We start from the raw sequence: 21,917 nt of genomic DNA on the forward strand, positions 1-21,917 counted from the left end.
CTGGTGGCTCAGCCGTAACGTATTGCTATCTAAATAGCAATGCCAGTGCAGGAGATGCGGGTTCGATCCCTGGGTGGAGAGGATTCCCTGGGAAAGGAAATGACAACCCATTCCAATATTCTTCTCTGGGAAACCCCACGGACTGTCCTGGGATTGCAAGAGGGCCAGACCCAACTGAGTGATAGTAACAACAACTTTGAAAGAATCATTATTGAGAGTATCCAGTCTTCTCTCATAGTGAAACCAATTGATTTAGTCCCATTTGTTGAATAGTGTATTCTTTACCCATCAGTATGCTGTATCCATTCTGTCCTAAGCAAGGTTTCCCTATTTGCAACAGTCTTCTTTTTTGGGGGCGGGGAGGGGGGCCTCTCTACTCTATTAACACTAACTCCATTAGTACTAGATAGCAGAGTGAGAATGGCTGTTAAGAATTTGAGGCTTACTTTGTACAAAGGACACATTTAAAGCACTTTATATGCATTATCTCTTATTCTCACAACAATCCTAATGAGGTAGATGCTATTTGATCCTTATTTTAGAGATGCAGAAACTGAGGTGCAGAAGTTAATTTGGCCAAGGTTATGGAGGTAGTTTATGGTGGAGCTAGGCTTAAACTTGTGCAGTCCAGTGCTGGAGCCTAAACTCTGTTGCCTCAAGAAGGGGCAAGTTCTTTTCTCTAAAAAGAGAAAAAGTTCTCTTTTCTCTACCCTACTTGCCTCTCCCAAGTTGTCTACTTAACCACATGTTTACTAGGCATGTCTCTCTCTCTCTCTGTTCAGCTGCCTCTGCTGCAGATTGAGTTCTTAGAGAGGGTAGAAGGCAGAATGCTATTATTCCTGCTGGTCACAGGCCTCACCCTGCTTCACCAACCAGCTGAGGACTGGAACTCATCTCCAGACCTGGGCAATTGGCTGCCACTGCAGTCATTCATCTTTGAAGGGCCAGGGAATACCTTCCAGTTTCCTAGACCTCAGTCCTTGCTTTCAGGCCTGCTTTTGTTTGTGGAGGAGTCTATCATGAGAAGTAACACACTCACAACTCATAGTGATAGAACATTAAGATTTCCCATTGTACTTCTCAGTAGTTGATAGATGAAAGGTGTTGGCTGCAGTATAGTATCACTTTGTCATGAGCTATGAAGTCTGGAAGTTCATTTAAACATAAAGAAATAGATGTGAATGGGCTGTTGGGCTAGATGAATATTTTTGAAGGTTAAAACACATTTCAGGTGATTCAAGTTTATCTGTGCCAGTGTTCAGCCTGTTCATCCAGACTCATGCCAACTTCAGCCTTTCAAAGCTGTGGTTGCAGTGTCTGTCTTCGGCTTTTTTTTTTTTTTTTTTTTTTTTTTTTTTTTTTTTTTTTTTTTTTTTTTTTTTGCCTTTTCCTGGTTCTGTTCTCCATTTTTATGGATTTCTTCTTTTCCAGTAAGCTATGTGAGGGCTTTTCTAGTACCAGTGTATGATTTGTATCTGTAGAAGACAAAAAGTTGGAGGGTTACAAAGGCTTGCTGAGGTGAAGGTGCAGCTGGTCCTGCCATTGGGCAGGGTACTTTCTCTTTTATATCCACTGTCCAGTTTTATAGGCATCCCTGCTGGCTGAGTGCTTTAATGAGGGGAGGAACGGGACCGAAGTCTCTGAAAGATGTGGTGGGAAATGTTAGTATAACCTTTGTTTTTAAAATGCTTATAAAACTTGTTTAAGTAGTAGAAAAATACTTTTTTGCATGTAAAATTCACACATTACTGATGTGCCCCTTAACTTCATCCCCACCAAACCTAGTGTCCTCCCCTGCAAATGTATTTCTCTGACATTTTCTGGTGCATTTATTAATGTACATGTATACCTATGACATCATTTTCGTGTTTTTTGTATTTAAAGTAATTGGCATCACATTGTGCACGTTTCCCCCATGCTTTTGCATACTATGTTGTTTCTTGAAGATATATCCGTGTCAGTACTGGTAATTTTGTCATTCTTTTATACATGTTCTGGCTACTCTGTTAAAAACTTGTTACTGAAAATTTTTAAATGTGTGTAAAAGTAGAGAACCCCCACCCCCAGGTTATTTTGAAGCAAATCTCAGGTGGGGTAATAGTTTCATACATTAGTTGAGTTCAGTTCAGTCACTCAGTCATGTCCGACTCTTTGCAACCCCATGGACTGCAGCACACCAGGCTTCCCTGTCCATCACCAACTCCCGGAGCTGTATCTCTAGCAGATAAGGCATTTAAACCAATGACTAAGCTTTTATCATGTAACAAAATTAGTAACAATTCCCTAATATCATCTACTATCTAGCCAGTGTTCAGATTCCCTGAATTGTTTCAAGTATGTCTTTTTATAGCAGCTTGCTCCAATCATGATCCAAGCAAGGGCAGCATGCACATTGTACTTGTTTTGCATCTGTTAAGTCTCTTATTAATAGTCTTTCTTCAGCCCCTCCCTTGCTATTCATTAGAAAATCATCCCTTTTGTAGACAATTCCACATTCTGTATTTGGCTTGTTCTCTCTTCTGTCTCCTGTATGTCCTATAAACAAGTGGATAGGTCTAGACTTGATTAGAATCAGATTCTGTTTTTGGCGAGAAGACTTCTTAGTGATGCTGTGTACTTCCTACTGCATCACATTAATAGGTTCTTAATGTCTGATGCCTCTGTTTTTGTCATGTTTGATTGATCAGTGGGTTCATGTAGTATTAGCCTGATTCGTAAGTTATGATAAAGATCCCCAACAACCTTTCAAACAATGGTTTTTTATCAAGTATTGATCACCATATCTAGTATATGTATATCTAGTGGTATGATAATGAATATTTAACAACTAGCCATTGTTAATTTTCATGGTGTTAACATTCCCGCCATGGCCAATTTCAGTCTTACTGATGTGTCACTGAATGTGGGGTTGGGACAGATCTGCTCAGTTGGTTCTCCCAAGCTAGTATGAGCTGTTTCTAGCAAACCACTGCTTAGATCCTTGACTTAATTAGTAGTTGTAAAATGGTGATACTCTTTTATTTCATTTACCTCTGTTAACTTGGACCACAGCTTGCTTGGTTGCTTACTTATTTATTGACCATGCTGTGTGGGATGTGGGATCTTAGTTCCCCAACCAGGGATCGAACCTATGCCCCCTGCAGTGGAAGCAGAGTCTTAACCACTGGACTGCCAAGGAAGTCCCAACCGTGGCTTATTTAACCATTTCCCAATTGTTGAACATTTTGCTTATCACCTTTATAAAGCTTTAAGCTGAAGAGTACTGTACAACAATTTAATTTTCAATGCATCACTAAATTCCTTATATGAATTTTGAGTTTATAGAAGTATATGAAAACTGAAATAGACTTCATTCCTGGTGACCAGGAAAAGTGTCTTATTCATTTAACCAGTACTTACATAGCACTTAACTATGTGGTTGGTACCATAGAGACTCCCAAGAGGAATATGGATAAGGCCACACATCTGCCAATTAGTATTACAGTTACATGTGAGAATGGTGCTGAGTCTGGGTGGTTTCTAACTGGAATGATCTGTGGATATGTTGCTGGGGGGCATACCAACGATACAGTTAAGCTAACCTTTGAAGGGTGGGTCTGATTTTTGGAGTCAAATTGTTTGACTCCAATTTGTTGATCCTTTTTTGATATTTGCCTTGGTTCAGTTTTCATTGCCAGTTTCCTGGGAGTCTTCTAAAGTAATCTCCAGTCTGATTTGCTTGTTTCATTCTTTACTTCATAGAACAACAGGATTAATTGTTTTGAGCACAACTATGATGTCACCTTCATCCCCAAAATCCTTCAGGACCTTCTATGTAAAAACTAAGGGACACAGTACCATGGCCTGGCATGCCCAAGGTGAAGTATATTTCAGAATAAAGTGGAGACTGGAAGGCTAACGTCTGCTGACTGGCCAAAGAAAATGGAGACTAGTGGAGAGAGAGTTTGTAAATTGTTTCCCCAGGAAGTCTTAGAGCCTTCCATTGGCATGGTAGGGTTAACGCAGATTGCAAATGGTTGTGGAGTGATTAGGAAAATTTGATGTGAAGTAGTTGTTATCATCTTGAAATGTTTAAGAGTAAAATTTGGTTTGACTGTAAAGTCTTATTTTAAAAATTCTTGATGGAAAAGAGTTCTGATGGAATCTTTTTCTAGGCTGCATGCCTGCCTTCCTGCCTACTTTCCTTCCTTCCAACACACATGCCCACTCAGGAGTGCACACACACATACACACAACTGGTAATTTAAGGAGTTTAATAGTAAAAGGATTAGGAAAAATGCACTTACATAAATTCTCATATGAGAAATGAAACTTGACTTTCACTGAAGTTAAATCTTAGGCGTATTTGTCATTTAACTCCATCTGTGTCTCCACTTGAGACCTAATTAACCCTTGTCACACACATATTCTGGGGTGCAGGAAAAAGGAGTTATCAGTAAACACTGTCAAATAAATTCTACAATGTTAGAATATCAGTGCTAAAGGAGAAGAGAACTTGAGTTCTTTTGTCATTTTGGCCAACTCTCACATGTTCCATGTGAGGAGACAGAGATCCAAAGAATGTAACTGCTTGTTGTCCATCAGAATCCTTTAAAGATAGGACTTCCTTGATGGTTTGTGTACTCCCAATGCAAGGAGCACAGGCCTGATCCCTGGTTGGGGACCCAGAATCCTGCATGCTACTCACGGCCTAGCCTAAGATATTAAAAAAAATGAATAGAGGTTAAAATTTCTTTAATAAAATACTAAAAAAATTTTAGAAAAGAATCCTTTGAAGATGGGAAATCTTTGTTCAGATCTTTGCTGCAGCAAATTTTGTATCAGAGAAAGCAGTTTATGTGAATTTAATTTGGGGGTCATACTTTGCTATTTTTCTATAGGTGATAACACTAATATCTAAAGTTTAAAAGTATACTAGAGAATAAACTTGGTGCCCTTTATATGCAAGAAACTAAATAGTATAATTTTCTTGTGTTTCCTTCCACATGATAGGGAAGGAAGTTTTGCGTTCATAAATACTTGGGAGATGTTAGGAATATATCTTTTTTAATTATTAAAAAATAGGTTATTATAAACCTATATAGGTTTATATAAACCTATATAGTAACCACATATAGGTTACTATATGTGAGAAAAAGTATGGAATACTGAACCTGTAGCTTCAACAATGATTAACTATGGCCCATCATGTTTCCCCTGTATTCCCATATAATTAATTTTACTTTTTCCCCATGGGTAGCTTAAAAAAAATATTGAATAAACAGCACGATCCTACTGTGCAGTACAGGGAACCATATTTAATATCTTGTAAGAATATATATATATAACTGAATCATTTTGCTGTACACCAGAAACTAACACAACCTTATAAATCAGCTTTACTTCAATTTAAAGAAAGCAACCATTGAGGTATGATTTCTAGACCATAAAGTTCATCCATCTTAAGTGAACTGCTCAATGATTTCTAGTAAATTTATGAAATTTTGCTACTGTCCCAATAATCCAGTTTTAGAACATTTTCAATATCCCAATAATATCCTTTAATGCCTTAGAGTTAATCCCAGTGCCCAGTCCCAGACAACTACTAATCTACTTTCTGTTTCTATAGATTTTCCCTTTCTGGACATTTCATAATAAATAGAATCATACAATGTGGAATCTTTTGTGTCTGGCTTCCTTTACTTTGTATAATGTTTATGAGATTCATACATGTTGTAGCATGTATCTGTATTTAATTTCTTTTTATTGCTGGATAGTAGTCCATTGTATGGCTGAACCACATCTTGTCTATCCATTCTTCAGTTCATTGGACATCTGAGTTGGTTTCTATTTTTGCCTATTAGGAGTAATGATGTCAGGATCTGAATGCATGAAAATCTTTGTGTGATGATATGTTTTCATTTCTCTTGTCAAGATACCTGGGAGTGGAATTGCTGATGTAACTTTTTTTTTTTGCTGTGCTGAATGGCATGTGGGATCCTAGTTCTCAAGGGTTTGAAGCCACGCCTCCTACATTGGAAGTGCAGTCTTAACCACTGGACCACCAGGGAAGTCCCTTTAACTTTTAAAGACATTGCCAACTGGTTTCTAAAGTACATGTACCATCTTACATTCCCATCAGCAATGCTTACTATTTCTTAATATATTCACCAGCACTTACAATTTTTTGTTACAGCTGTGGTACAATGTGGTATTTCTTTGTGATTTTTATTTACATTTCCCTGATGACTAATGATATTGGGTGTCTTTTCATGTGCTTATTAGTGATGCCTGTATCTTCTTTGGTGAAATATCTACTCAAATCATTTGCTCACTTTTAAATTGGGTGTTTGTCTTTTTTATTGTTGAGTTGTATATTCTGGAGTTCTTTGTATTTTCAGATATGTGGTTTTCAAACATTTTCCCCTAATCTGTGCCTTGTCCTTTCATTTTCTTAATGGTGTCTTTTAAAGCACAGAAGTTTTAAATTTAGATGAAGTGCAATTTATGAATTCTTTCCTGATTGGATTGTGCTTTTGGTGTCAAATCTAAGAAATCTTTGCCCAACTCAAGGTCTTGAAGGTCTTCTCCTGTTTGCTTCTAAAGGTGTTATAATTTTAGCTCTTACAGTCATGTCTCTAATCCATTTTGATTTAATTTTTGTATGTAGTGTGAGGTAAGAGTCTAAGTTCTTCTTTTTATATGTGGATATCCAACTTGTCCCAGTACTGTTTGTTGAAAAAATACTCTCCTTTCCCTATTGAATTGCCTTGGCATCTTGGTTGAAAATCATTTGTCTGTAAATATAAGGGTTTATTTCTGGACCCTCTATTCTGTTTCATTGATCTGTATGTCAGTACTACACTGAATATTTTACAAAGCAGAGGAATTGTATGTAGGCTTGTGAAGAGGTGTTCACATGACTAAGAAGGCTAAATATTTGCTAGAGTGACACATTTTTAGGTAGTGTTTAGCATTTCACTTAAGTGAGTTTGTGGTGTGTAGCATATACAGAAACATCCTTTAGTTCCAGTAGTCTTTCTCTGCAGCCTTCTGACATACTTTTTCTCTGGATGGAGAATAACCCCTGTGGAACTGCTTATTTCCCATATCACTGCCCTCTTTTGCTCTTTACCACTACATGTCCTATAGGTTCAAAATATGATACTGATTGCTGCATCACAGTAGCCCTGTGACCTTGGTGATGTCATTTTACTGTCCCAGGCTTAAAATTTCTCATCTGTAAAGTGAAAGAATGGAATTTGATCTAATTACCTTTCCAAATACAATCATTAATATTTTCTTGAATAGTTCCAAGGCATGGGTAAGTCCGTTTATTTTAACTGGTGAAAAAAATTATTCTACTTAACAGAGAATTTAATGCCCTTTTATTTTTTAAGGTGAGTCAGGCATCATCAGGGCATCAGGGCACAAGTATTGTTGGAAAGGTACTCCTGGCACATACTTTATTATATATATAGGTATATATGACATGAATCCATCACTGTGTGTAACTGGGTGATCAGGGGGCAGACAGAGGCTTACACATGCTTTTGTGATTAGAAAGGAGAGAAGGAAAGAACAATTTTTTTTTTACAAAGAAATAGCCATTTTTATGAACTTGCCAAGAAGAGGAATGGTCCTCACTGATGAAATCCTTGAAGCTTTGCATATGGCCAGCTCTATTTGATTGATACTTAAAAGTGTAGGTCCCACTGGCAGGCTTCTTTCAACATTTTCCATCCTTTAAGGTGTTTTTTTTCCTTTGGCATTTGAAAGCTTTTATTTTCTTCATAAAATATTCCTAGTCTGGGGGGATGGGAGCCCTTTTCCACAGCTGAGGTTATTCCAAGTTTTATTCCCCTGAAGAATTGGCTTTCTGTTCCTTGAAGCTTTCAATTGCTACATCTGCTGCTTTATTTCCACTCGGTAAGCTGGAACATGTTTTCATTTAGTCAGTGATTTGGGGCTTTGTAAAAATCTGAAGGAAATAAGTAAATAAACAGTAATAAATATGAATAATATTGTGTTGGGAAATTTCTAAGCATAATGAAGTAAGAGGATAAAAAATTTTAGAGGTTAGTGTTTTAGAATCTCAGTTCTAAGAAACTGAGATTCAGCAGATCAGTGTCAGAAAATGCACATCTTTCAATAAATTTAATAAACACTGAAAATTATTACTGTGTTTTCTGAATTTGTGATTAAATGGTAGGTTCTTTTATGAAGCTTTTAATTTATTTGTCAAGATGTGAGTATTTTCCAACTTCACGATTTTGCCTTTTTCGTCACCTTCTCCCTCTGCCCTACCTCCTTCATCCATCCACACGTGCATGCTTCTCAGGAAGGCAGGCTTGCAGGTAAAAACAAAGACCTCCAGTGTATTTTGCTTTGTCAAAAGAGAAGAGGAAGTATTTCTTTCTTTTGAAATCTAACACTTGAATGATGTGACTTAAGTCCTTTTTTAGGAGAGAAAGCAGCCTTCTGGACTGGTTACTGTCCCCTAGAAACAATACAACTGAGAACAGCTTTTAGTTTAACACTTACCACTGTAATGTTGGCCCAGACCTTTTCTGGACCATCTTTGTTAATAAATATCAAAATGTATATAAAAAAAAAAAAGATGTGAGTATTTATTAGTTTTTCCCTGATTATACTTATAGAAAATGTTAAATTCAAGTGTAGTTAATTTACAATGTTATATTACTTTCAGGTATACAACACAGTGATTTGATATTTTTGTAGGTTATACTCCACTTAAAGTTATCAAAAATATTGGTTATTTTTCTTGTGCTGTATATTACATCCTTGTGTCATTTATTTGATATCTAGCAGTCTGTATCTCTTAATTGCCTACCCCTATCATGCCCTTCCGTCTAGCCCTCTCTCCACTGGTAACCAGTAATTTGTTCTCTATGTCTATGATTCTGTTTCTGTTTTGTTACATCTATTCATGTGTTTCATTTTTTAGATTCCATATACAAGTGAAAACATACAGTACTTGCCTTTTTCTGACTTCACTAAGCATAGTACCTTCACAGTTCATCCATGTTGCTGCAAATGAAATTATTTCATTCTTCTTTATGGCTGAGTACTATTCCATTGTGTGTGTGTGTGTGTGTGTGTGTGTGTACCACTTCTTCTTTATCCTTTCATCTGTCAATGGACACTTATATGACAAAGCTGTACTGATATCTGATGCCCCACCTTATTAACTATGAGACTTTAGGAATAAACCTGTAGTTGATTCATAGGTATGATAGCCTTTAATGTATGCAGAAAATGTTTTCTCCTCCCCTGTCTTCTCCCCTTCTCTTCCTTTCTGGTGGAAACCACCAGGTGGTGCTATTAACAGGTACGTTGTCATCTTTTGCATGTGTACAAGAGATTATTCAGCCAAAGTATGTTTTCAGTTTCACTTTGCATGAAGGTGTACTTTTTTTAAAAATTGATTGGAGCATGCTGGATAAAATATTTGAATCTAATTTGAGGTCTTTTAATTTTGTAACTAAATTAAAAGTGTCTTCTTCCAAGATACTTACTCCTTGGAAGAAAAACTATGACAAACCTAAACAGTGTATTAAAAAGCAGAGACATCATTTTGCTGACAGAAGTCCATATAGTAAAAGCTATAGTTTTTCCAGTAGTCATGTACGGATGTGAGAGCTAGACCATACAAAAGCTGAGTGCCAAAGAATTGATGCTTTTGAATGGTGGTGCTGGAGAAGACTCTTGAGACTCCTTTGGACAGCAAGGTTATCTATCAAACCAGTCAATCCTAAAGGAAATCAACCCTGAATATTCATTGGAAGGACTGATGCTGAAGCTGAAGCTCCAATACGAGAGCCAACTCATTGGAAAAGACCCTGATGCTGGGAAAGATTGAAGGCATGAGGAGAAGGAGGCTACAGAGGATGAGATGGTTGGATGGCATCATTAACTCAATGGACATGAGTTTGAGCTAGTTCCAGGAGATGGTGAAGGACAGGGAAGCCTGGTGTGCTGCAGTTCATGGGGTTGCACAGAGTTGGACATGACTAAGCGACTGAATAACAACAACAATTTAAGGTCGTGAATGGACTGAAGCTATTATAAGAAAGATTTTTCACTAAATTCAATTCCAATTATTCACCCATGTGTACTTACTAAACACAAGGTAGTATGCTTAGGTGCTTTGGAAGACCAACAGATGAATTAGACATAAAATTGGTAGAATGAAGCTAGATTTGTATCTCCTACCATTAAAGGAAATGAACACAGAGTCATAAACAGGAAGAAATGCCATTTGGGGGGCAAAGAATAGCAGCTAAGGGAAAAGCTGAGGCTTGGGGAACACTCAGCTCTGCCCGCCTCCCTCCAGGAGCCATGTCTGTGAATAGGTAAATCTTGAGATTTCTTACTGATGCTCCAAATCTGAAGCCAAGTAGAATAAGTGGGAATTCTTAGTTTTCCCTTCTTTTGATTGAGGGTCAGTGGACATAACTTTTGGAAAGAGAGCGGAAAACCTGGAAAAGGGAATAATCAATCACAGCTGATATCCTGATACGATGGAAGGGAAGGCCAGGGCTCCATGCTGAACTAAGGGGACATAGTGAGATCTGGGAAGTTCCTCTGAGGCCATTGATTTACCTCAAGATTTGGGAGAAGGCACTCTGCTACAGAGTTTTAATGTTAATTATTTTGGTATTTCCTTCATATTTCAAAATAAAATACTGTATAACCTCTAATTGACTTTTCAATTTTAGTCATCATCTGCTGTCTTCTCTCTACTATCACCTTTCCCCTCTTCTACCCTCCCAGTATACTTTTATTATCATTTTGGTTAGATTAATATAGTGTTCATATTATTTTGTGGCTATGTGAGTCATAAAGTTTTCACTTCCTGCTGCACAGGTTTTTGTTTGCCTTGGAGTGAATACTCATCTTGTTTTTAGTGTACTTTCCTGTGAATCAACTGTAGACTCTCAGTTTCCTAAGGTTACTCTTATTCTGAAATATCAGTTATCAGTTTCATCTTAGTGAAGAAATCTTAAATGATTGTGTTCTATGCCTGGTATTTAGTTTTCATCATGGTATCTTCTGTACTGTCATCCAAGGATTCCCTTCCTGTTTCTCCCATGTTGGATCTCCTGTATCCTGTTATGTCTTAGTCTTTCTTGGTTTATTATCTTGTTTTGATTGAGGCTTCCCAGGTGGTACTAGTGGTAAAGAACCCACTTCCGAATGCAGGAGATGTAAGAGATGTAGGTTTGATCCCTGGGATGGAAAGATTCCCTGGAGGAGGGCATGGCAACCCACACCAGTATTCTTGCCTGGAGAATCCCATGGATGCAGGAGCCTGGTGGGCTACAGTCCATGAGATTGCAAAGAGTTGGACACAGCTGAAGTGACTTAGCACACAAGCATGCATCATTGAGTAACTTTCTTGGAAAGGGTATGTGGTGCTCAATTTGAGACACTGAATGTCTAAAAATATCTCTAATTGAACCATCATGCAGGCTGCTAGTTTGGGTAAATAATTACTGATTAGAAATCAGATTTCTTCAGAATTTTGATGGTAGTGCTCCAATGAATCCTAGGTTCCAGTGGTATAAGAAATCTAAAACCATTTGGACACCTGATCCTTTGTATATAGCCTGCCCTCCTTTTCTGCCTAATGCTTGGAAATTGTAGAATCTTCTAACTCCAGTTTTTTGAAATTTCATGTTGATGTACCTTGCCATGGGTCTGTTTTCTTCTACCATCCCTGAGTACTCAGTAGATGTTTTTAATTTAGAAACTCATATTCTTCATTTCTGGCAAATTTTCTTGAACTAGTTAATTGATTTATAACTATTTTCTCTATTTCTTTTTGTGGAACTTTTATTTGGATATTAACCTGCTTTCTTTAAGATTTCCTTAGATTATCTTTGAATATTTCTGTTAAGCTTTTTTCTTTCTGCTGTCATGTTTTTAATTTCAAGTGCTATTTTTAATTTTTTGAATATTCTATTTTCAGTAGCATCCCATTATTTTATCTTTACAAATAGCATTTTTTATCTCTTTTTGATGCTTTCCTTGATGACTATATTAAAAATTTGATCCCTCACTCTTACGTCATTATCTGTTTTCTCAGTAGTATATAAGCTTCATGAAGCTGTGTTTTTTTCTACTGATATATTTCCAGCATCTTAAACAGTGCCTGGCACACAGTAAATGTTTCAGTATTTCTGGAATAAACTGAATAATCATTCTGATGATGTTAATAGCATTAAAATTTTTTCTCGTAGAGAGCTAATCTGTTTCATTGAGGTCAGTTGTTTTCTATTTTTATTGTTCTAACTTAGGTTAGAAAATTTTGGGCAGATATCTGGCAGTACTTCTTCAACCTGCTTATATTTAAGAACGGGGTTTAACCGTGTGTGGGCTTCATGGTAGAATGATTCTGGCTGGACCGTCTTGTTGGTTTCTCTTGATGTTGACACCTAGATCTTCCATCCTGGCTGGTCCAATTCCCCAGAGCACGGTCTTCTAGTCTCTGGGTGCAATAGTCTGGAAGCAGACAGGGAGAGGGCTGGAAGTGTCTCAACATCCAGAGTACTACATTCACTGCTGTCAGTATGGCCCCTGGGCCTTGTGTCCTCCCTGGAGAAGAAATACTTCTAGCCTTTTTCTGGAGTGAGAGACAGGATGAAACTGTGCAGAATGTATGAGAAAAATCTCAGGATCTAACTGCTCCTAAACTCTTTTAGTCAGTTTTTTAAAAATATGGGAATGGAACATAATTGTATAGTTCTTTCTTTTTTTTTTTATAATGATGCTTTTTCATCCCTTTAGCATGCCTTTATTATTATTAATACAACAATGAAAACACCATATATATCAGGGTGAAAGCATCTATTTTGGATAATCAAACCTATAAATCTTGTGACTGCTCAGATGTAGCCAATTAACTCCCCTTTCTCAGAACTACAGTGTAGCAGATGGTGCAAAAAGGGTGGCTTTACACTGCCTATATTGATTTTCTGAAATAATATGTGAGAGATATTTTTTCAGACTAAAAAAAAAAGAAAGAATAGAAACATTTCTTATGTTTAAGCTCCTAAAGGGAGCATTTTTTGTGGCTGAAAACCTTGAACCTCCCCACTAGCTTCCATGTCTCTTATGATTACATCATTCAGTCAAGAGTATGTATAGTTCTTTCTAATGTTAGTTCAAGCAGATATTTGTATTCTGAGTTATCCAAGTGAATTAAAGGCAGAACATGACCACTAGCAGGCAGAAGGGACCACAGGAGCAGGGATCCTGAAGCCCAAAGCGGCATGAGGTGTAGCTGGAACTAGATTGTCAAGGGTCTTGTTGTGATACACCTTTCTTCTGAAGGGTGGGAAATAGGATCCACTATCAGTTAACTTTGTTTACTTTTTACTACTTTTCCTCATTTTACCCCTACTTCTTGAAGAATTTGGTGTCACTAGTTCTTGAGAATTGGGGGCTTCTATGGTCCAGATTGGTTACTGTCTACCTTCTCTACTGCTCATTCAGCTATCAGTCATCTATCCTTTTTCCCAATTACAAATTTAAACAATTTAAACAAAAAATGTAAACAGTTCTTATCACTATTCTGTTGATGAGGTAAGAGTGAGATTAGTTGCAAATATTTAAACTACTATCTTTACTCAAAGGTCATATTTACAGGACATTGAACACAATGTTAGGACAGCAGAAATGAGGAATCCTACATATTATCAAGCCAAGACTTCAGTCCAAAGTTGCCCAGGTTGATAGTGCCTTTAGGTTTCTAGCAGGAGTAATAGAAGAGGAACTCATTTTCCTCTTAGGCCCTGAAGTATTCCTATAGATAATTTTCCAAGGAATATGTATTCAGAGTTAAAGGTTGCCAAGCACTCAAAGAAATGGAACACAATGAAGAGAGAGACAGCAGAAGCAACAAAACACTGGAAAATACCAATCCCTTAGGTTTTGGAATTATCAGACATAGACTAAGTAATATGTTTAGTATATTGAAATAAAAAGAAATGAAGAAAATGAGTAAGTAGCCAATCAATTATAAGAATGAAAAAGGTATTTTGAAAAAAAGACCAAATAGAACTCCTAGAAATGAAAAATTTAGTAATTTAAATAAAATCAAAGACTAGCTTATTAGATCACTAAGTACAGTTGAAGAGTTGAAGAGGGAACTGGTTAATTGGACAGCAAGTTTTAGAAAATTAGCCAGAATACCACACAGTTAAACAAAGAGTTTCAGAAGGAGAGATGAAAGAAAGTAGTGCAAAAACTGAAGAGTCATTTAACATTTCCTAAAGTTACTGGGATGCCACATAGTTCAGAAATTCTGACAATGCTTAGCAGCTTATGAAAGGAAAACAAGATGAAGAAATACATGTGCAGGTACAAGGTACATTTGGTACTGCAGAGTACCAAAAACAGTAGATCTTAAAAGCAACCAGACAGAAGACAGCCTACCTACTGAAAAACAGTGAATCCATTGACATCTGACTTCTCAACAGCAATAATGGAGGCCAGGAGACAGGGAAATGTTATTTTCAATGTTGTGGGGGGAAAATAGCTGTCGATCTAGAATTCTGTACTCAGTGAAATCATCTTTCAAGAATGAGGGCAAAATAGTTTTTAGTTAAGCTGACTACGCTTCCTACTAATAGACACTCAGTAAAGGAAATTCTAAAGGATGAACTTCAGAAAGAAGTTACTATTATAAAAGAAATTGTAATGGAAATTGGGGAAATTTAAAAACTGAATGGTATCACATATCAAAACCTACGTGAGTATATTAAAGAGATGCTTGGAAGCAAGTTGTAATACTAGATGCTTATGTTAGAAGAAAAGCTGAAAAATAATGAGCCAAGCAACCAGGTTAAGCCAGAAAAAGAATAGGATAAGCCCAAAGAAGTAAATGGAAGGAGATGAGCAGACACAAATTGAACAGAAAGCGAGCATATAATCCAGAGACACAAAAAGATCAAAGTTGGCTTTTTTGAAAAGAGAATTAAACTTGACAAATGTCAGGTGAGATTGATGAAGGAAAACCACAGTGATGACACAAACAGTGTTAGAAATGGAAAAAGATTTCCTTTGCAGATATTAAGATGATAAGGGGGGTTTGAACACCTTTATGGCAATAAATGTGAAAATTTATTAGGCAAAATGAATAACTGTCTAAAAATAGCATTTATCAAAAATGACTTTAAGAATTAGAAAGTCTTAATAATCCTGTAACATTTAAAGAAGTAAAATCATTAAAAAATCTTGTTTCAAGGAAAACTGAGGCCCAGATGGTTCTGATGTCATGTTTTACTGATATTCAACAACAGCAACAATTTTTTTATCTCATACACCCTATTCCAGAGTATAGACAAAGGGATCACTCTCCAGCCAAATCAAACACAACAGTGGACCATATGAGAAAGGAAATTAACTTGTTGGTCTAACTCATGAATATAGTTACAAAAATCCTAAACAAGTATTAGCCAACTCAATCTAGCAGATAGAAAAACCTGACCAAGTTGGGATTATCCTAGGGGTGTATGAGTGTCTTAAGACAGTCATAGTGTACTTTATCATATTAACAAATCATAAGGAAAAATCATAGCATCATCTCAACAGATGGAGATGTGGATTTGGTTCAATATTCAGTAATGAGTTATCATAAAAAGTCTCAAAATAGATGGGAATTTTTGAAATCTATTAAGGGAATGCAAAAAGGCAAAATGGCTGTCTGAGGAGGCCTTACAAATAGCTGTCAAAATAAGGGAAGCAAAAAACAAAGGAGAAAAGGAAAGATATACCCATTTGAATGCAGAGTTCCAAAGAATAGCAAGGAGAGATAAGAAAGCTTTCCTCAGTGATCAATGCAAAGAAATAGAGGAAAACAATAGAACGGGAAGGACTAGAGAGATCTCTTCAAGAAAACTAGGGATACCAAGGGAACATTTCATGCAAAGATAGGCTCAATAAAAGACAAAAATGGTATGGACCTAACAGAAGCAGAAGATATTAAGAAGAGGTGGCAAGAATATACAGAAGAACTGTACAAAAAAGATCTTCACGACCCAGATAATCACGATGGTGTGATCACTCACCTAGAGGCAGACATCCTGGAATGTGAAGTCAAGTGGGCCTTAGGAAGCATCACTATGAACAAAGCTAGTGGAGGTGATGGAATTCCAGTTGAGCTATTTCAAATCCTGAAAGATGATGCTGTGAAAGTGCTGCACTCAATATGCCAGCAAATTTGGAAAACTCAGCAGTGGCCACAGGACTGGAAAAGGTCAGTTTTCATTCCACTCCCAAAGAAAGGCAACGCCAAAGAATGTTCAAACTACCGCACAATTGCACTCATCTCACATGCTAGTAAACTGATGCTTAAATTCTCCAGGCCAGGCTTCAGGAATACGTGAACCGTGAACTTCCAGATGTTCAAGCTGGTTTTAGAAAAGGCAGAGGAACCAGAGATCAAATTGCCAACATTCACTGGATCATCAAAAAAGCAAGCGAGTTCCAGAAAAACATCTACTTCTGCTTTATTGACTATGCCAAATCCTTTGACTGTGTGGATCACCACAAACTGTGGAAAATTCTGAAAGAGATGGGAATACCAGACCACCTTACCTGCCTCATGAGAAATCTGTATGCAAATCAGGAAGCAACAGTTAGAACCCGACATGGAACAACAGTCTGGTTCCAAATAGGGAAAGGAGTACGTCAAGGCTATATATTGGCACCCTGCTTATTTAACTTATATGCAAAGTACATCATGAGAAATGCTGGCCTGGATGAAACACAAGCTGGAATCAAGATTGTTGGGCGAAATATCAATAACCTCAGATATGCTGATGACACCACCTTTATGGCAGAAAGTGACGAGGAACTAAAAAGCCTCTTGATGAAAGTGAAAGAGGAGAGTGAAAAAGTTGGCTTAAAGCTCAACATTCAGAAAACTAAGATCATGGCATCCGGTCCCATCACTTCATGGCAAATAGATGGGGAAACAGTGGAAACAGTGGCTGACTTTATTTTTCCGGGCTCCAAAATCACTGCAGATGGTGACTACAGCCATGAAATTAAAAAACGCTACTTGGAAGAAAAGCTATAACCAACCTAGACAGCATATTAGAAAGCAGAGACGTAACTTTGCCAACAAAGGTCTGTCTAGTCAAAGCTATGGTTTGTCCAGTAGTCTTGTATGGATGTGAGGGTTGGACTATAAAGAAAGCTGAGCCCTGAAGAATTGATGCTTTTGAATTGTGGTGTTGGAGAAGACTCTTGAGAGTCCCTTGGACTGCAAGGAGATCTAACCAGTCTGTCCTGAAGGAGATCAGTCCTGGGTGTTCATTGGAAGGACTGATGCTGAAGCTGAAACTCCAGTACTTTGGCCACCTGATGCGAGGGGCTCACTCATTGGAAAAGACCCTGATGCTGGGAGAGATTGAGGGCAGGAGGAGAAGGGGACGAGAGAGGATAAGATGGTTGGATTGCATCACCGAGTCAATGGACATGGGTTTGGGTGGACTCTGGGAGTTGGTGATGGACAGGGAGGCCTGGCGTGCTGTGGTTCATGGGGTCACAAAGAGTCAGACATGACTGAGCAACTGAACTGAACTGAAAACAAACATACAGCAAATGCCATGCTTTGTAGTGAAATAGTGTATGCGTTACCCTTGAGATCAAGTTGCTGTTGTTCAGTCACTAAATCATGTCTAACTCTTTGCAACCCCATGAACTGCAGCACTCCAGACTCCCTGTCCTTCACTATCTCCCCGAGTTTGCTCAAGCTCATGTCCTTTGAGTTGGTGATATTATGTAACCATATCATCCTCTGCTGTCCCCTTCTCTTTTTGCTTTCAGTCTTTCCCAGCATCAGGGTTTTTTCCAAAGAGTCGGCTCTTCGCATCAGGTGGCCAAAGTATTGGAGCTTCAGCTTCAGCATCCGTCCTTCCAGTAAATATTCAGGGTTGATTTCCTTTAGGATTGACTGGTTTGATCTCCTTGTTGTACAAGGAACACTTAAGAGTCTTCTTCAGAACCACAGTTTGAAAGCATCAATTCTTTGGAGCTCAGCCTTCTTTATAGTCCAGCTCTTATATTCCTACGTGACTACTGGAAAAACCATAGCTTTGACTAAAGGGACCCTTGTTTATATTTGTTAATATTTGTGATATATTTTTATCCGAAAGTATATTCAGAAGCACACCTTAACATCATTTATAAAAATAGGGCATTTGTTTTTGAAAAATTAAATAATAAAAATGAAATTAATCAGACACGAATCTGGAGGCAGATTCTTTTTTCTAGTAACTTGCAGGGCTGTCAGCAGGGACAGTGAGTCACATGACTCACCTGCTTTGTTTTGTTGCCTGATTTCCTAGTGTCAAAGAAACTGTTTATTTTATATAAAAAACATCTACATATTTGTTTTTGGCTTTTTCAAAAAGGAGGGTAAATCTGGCTTCAGTTACTCTATCTTGGCTCGAATCAGAACTCATTTAATTAAATGTCTTATCATTTCTTAGTCCTGTTTTGTTAATGAAGGGTTGCTTTAACATAGACTCCATTCTGGTGAAAGGCCTTTCCTTTAAAGGCAAGCATAGATTTTGTGTTTATTTTTGGTTTTTTGTTTTATTTTTTTAAAATAACTGGCAATTTAAAGGCCCAATCTCTGAGGACCGATAGAGTGGGGGCCCTGAGGTAGATAATTCCTGAGACTTTTGTCATTTTCTCTTGCTACGTGGTTTGTTACTGAAGGCTCTTCATGGTCTCAACATTTTTGGAGTTTTGACTTACTGATGTGTTTAATAAATTTTAATGAAAGACAGATTGAGAGAAATTGCTGATGGGCCCACATGGTTGTACTGTATTCATGCACTGGCTCAGGAGGAAAATCTCTATGAAATTACTCTGAGTTACTTTTGTGGAAAGCCCTGAACTCCATCTTCTAGCTTGTCTGATCTAGCTGGATCAAATCAAAAGTGATTTGCAAAAACTTTTATGTTCTTGGCACATTGCTGTGATTTATTTTTAAGGCATAGAAAGTTGTCCAAATATTAGCACACGTATTACAGATTTGGAAGTAAACTGCCTATAGTTATATAGAGCATGGTACGCTTTTCAAAGAAGTTTGTAAAGAATGTGGTTTTACTTGACCAGTGTGTGATAATAAACTCATTTCTTGCATGTGATCATGAGCCTTATTTATAATTCAATAGCAGATGTTTGTTTTCATTGTTAAGTTACAACTCAGACATTCTTGGCTTAACTCCAGTTTTCTCTATATCTCATAAAATTTTTCAAAAAGTTAGAATGAAACTTTCTTTCAGAAGATGCTTCAAATGGGGCCAGATTATTTTAGAAACAGGTTTAATTATCAGAAATTGAGATCTTTGAAGAATCCCTAAATATCATTTTAGTCCATCATTTTCAGCCTCCCCTACTGCTGTCAGACCCACTGACTTACAGGGCAGCAGCACTGCCTTATTAGGGTTCTGGCTCCCAACTCAAGATAATGAGCAGTGTAATGGCTGAGAGCTTGCGAGAAATAGGCGAGGAGCCAAAGGGCCTAGAGTATTTGAAACTAAATAATTAATATCGGAATAATGAGGGATTGACTGTCCATCCTGTTCTTCATCCCGGTCTTTTTGATCAAAGGGTGTCATTTACTTACTGTTTTACACTATCTTAATTACAACAGCGTATATAAATATTTGGACTTTGAATAGGATGGAAGTGAAAAAGGGATTGGAATAGCATGTGGTCTTTTTTAAAAAAAAAATAGCCCACAGATTTAAAAAATTTAAACACGTTAAATGCAATAGCTCTTCCTGTTTTACAAGTGGAAGAGGGCTTTCCTCCCTCCCGCCTCTGCCCTGGTGGTCCTTAACAGTGTGTGTTTTTCTTTTCAGCTTCAAAGTCAGGATTGTTACCTCCACCACCTGCGCTCCCTCCAAGACCTTGTCCATCTCAGGTAGGAGACAACATTGATTTTTGCATACTGTCTTTCTGTAGGGAGTTGTCCTCCCACTATGCTTCCTTTGCACGGGTTGATCACCACTGAACTGACCAATCAGGTTTCCAACATGATGTCTGGACTGGACTGGGAGAGCAGAGCATGGCTGAGTTTCTTCCTATCCAGCCAGCCCCCAGCCTCAGATGGAAGAGACAGTCTCCTTAAGCAAATGTGTGAAGCAGTTCAGTCTTGTCAATGGAGGGTTGCAAGTGGCTTTTCACACAAAGAGGAGCAGAAGGGGTGCCTCTCTGATTGTGGCTAGGGAACATGTATATTCTGTGAAGTATGTGTACATTGAGTGCCTATATTTTCCTTGGTGTTTGAGGAGTGGTATTCTGCATAAACTAAAAATAAATGGTCATCAGCATGGGTTTAGTGCTGTGGTTTGGGTTCACAGTACTTTTTTTAGGATGGTATTTGCCTTTGGGACAGTAAGCTGATCTAGCAGGATTGGAAGAGTGTGTCACCTGAATCTGTTTCACTTGTGAATGAATTCTGCCTTTTTGACATATGCTACTATGTCTTTATTCATCACTTTTTGTAGAGTTGAAAATGAGAAGCAAGCAGCAAATCCATAGAGTGTGGTAAAGGGTGCTACAGATCCTTCCTTTCATTAATTGCTGCTGAAGAAACTATCTTTAAGGACCCTCTAACAACTTTTGGCAGAAAATGTTGACAAATGTCTCTGTACACAGTCTCATTTTCTACCTCATTGCTCTGGATAATTCAGAGCATACCTTTCCATATGGTGCATCTCAAGACTCGCTGAGTGACTGAAACCACTTTTAACATTGATTTGTCCTTCTCTTAAGAGAATTAGATGGTCTTCAGTATCCACTCAACCTCAAGATGTAAATACCATGAGACATTGGCTTCTTCCTTCAGTTTTCAGGGTAATTAAAAGCCCTATTCCTCCTGACCCACATATAAACAAGTGAGAACTTATTTTTCCAATAGTCCAGCATTAGCTTTATGAGAGTTTGGTTAACCAACAAGTGTTTATTGAATTTCTCCTATTTATCTCCTGCCAAGCTTTAGTTCAGGGGCTTCCCAGGTGGCACAGCAGTAAAGAGTCTGCCTGCCAGTGCAGGAGACACAAGAGATGCCAGTTTGACCCCTGGGTTGTGAAGATCCCCTGGAGTAGGAAATGGCAACCCACTCAGGTATTCTTGTCCGGAAAATCCCGTAGACAGAGGAGCCCGATGGGATATAGTCCACGGGGTCACAAAGAGTTGGACATGACTGAGCATGGGTGCATTACTACCAAAAGCTTTAGTTCCATCCTTGTCCTTCTTTGGCTATGATTTCTACTTATTTAAATTATTCAGTTTAGTCACTCAGTCATGTCTGACTCTTTGCAACCCCATGGACTGCTGCATGCCAGGCTTCCCTGTCCATCACCAAACCCCGGAGCTTGCTCAAACTCATGTCCATTAAGTCGGTTATGCCATCCAGCCATCTCATCCTCTGTTGTCATCTTCTCCTCCTGCCTTCAGTTTTTCCCAGCATCAGGGTCTTTTCAAATGAATCAGTTCTTTGCATCAGGTAGCCAAAGTACTGGAGTTTCAGCTTCAGCATCAGTCCTTCCAGTGAATTTTCAGGATTTATTTCCTTTAGAATTGACTGGTTGGATCTCCTTGCAGTCCAAGGGACTCTCAAGAGTCTTCTCCAACACCACAGTTCAAAAGCATCAATTCTTCAGGGCTCAGCTTTCTTTATAGTCCAACCCTCACATCCATACAAGACTACTGGACAAACCATAGCTTTGACTAGACAGACCTTTGTTGGCAAAGTTACGTCTCTGCTTTCTAATATGCTGTCTAGGTTGGTTATAGCTTTTCTTCCAAGTAGCGTTTTTTAATTTCATGGCTGTAGTCACCATCTGCAGTGATTTTGGAGCCCGGAAAAATAAAGTCAGCCA

At 38.0% G+C, this 21,917-nt stretch overlaps 1 protein-coding gene across 3 annotated transcripts in view; it reads left to right on the forward strand.

Annotated features, from left to right (window-relative positions):
• Positions 1 to 21,917, forward strand: part of REPS2 (RALBP1 associated Eps domain containing 2) — a 258,187-nt gene that overhangs the window by 169,318 nt on the left and 66,952 nt on the right. For all 3 annotated transcript variants that reach the window (XM_043459392.1, XM_043459393.1, XM_043459394.1), the window contains one exon: positions 19,893 to 19,954. In XM_043459392.1, coding sequence (XP_043315327.1) covers positions 19,893 to 19,954 — 62 coding nt within the window. The remainder of the gene's footprint in view (positions 1 to 19,892; positions 19,955 to 21,917) is intronic.

Source organism: Cervus canadensis, chromosome X (genome assembly GCF_019320065.1).
Source record: "Cervus canadensis isolate Bull #8, Minnesota chromosome X, ASM1932006v1, whole genome shotgun sequence".
Lineage (NCBI taxonomy): Eukaryota > Metazoa > Chordata > Mammalia > Artiodactyla > Cervidae > Cervus > Cervus canadensis.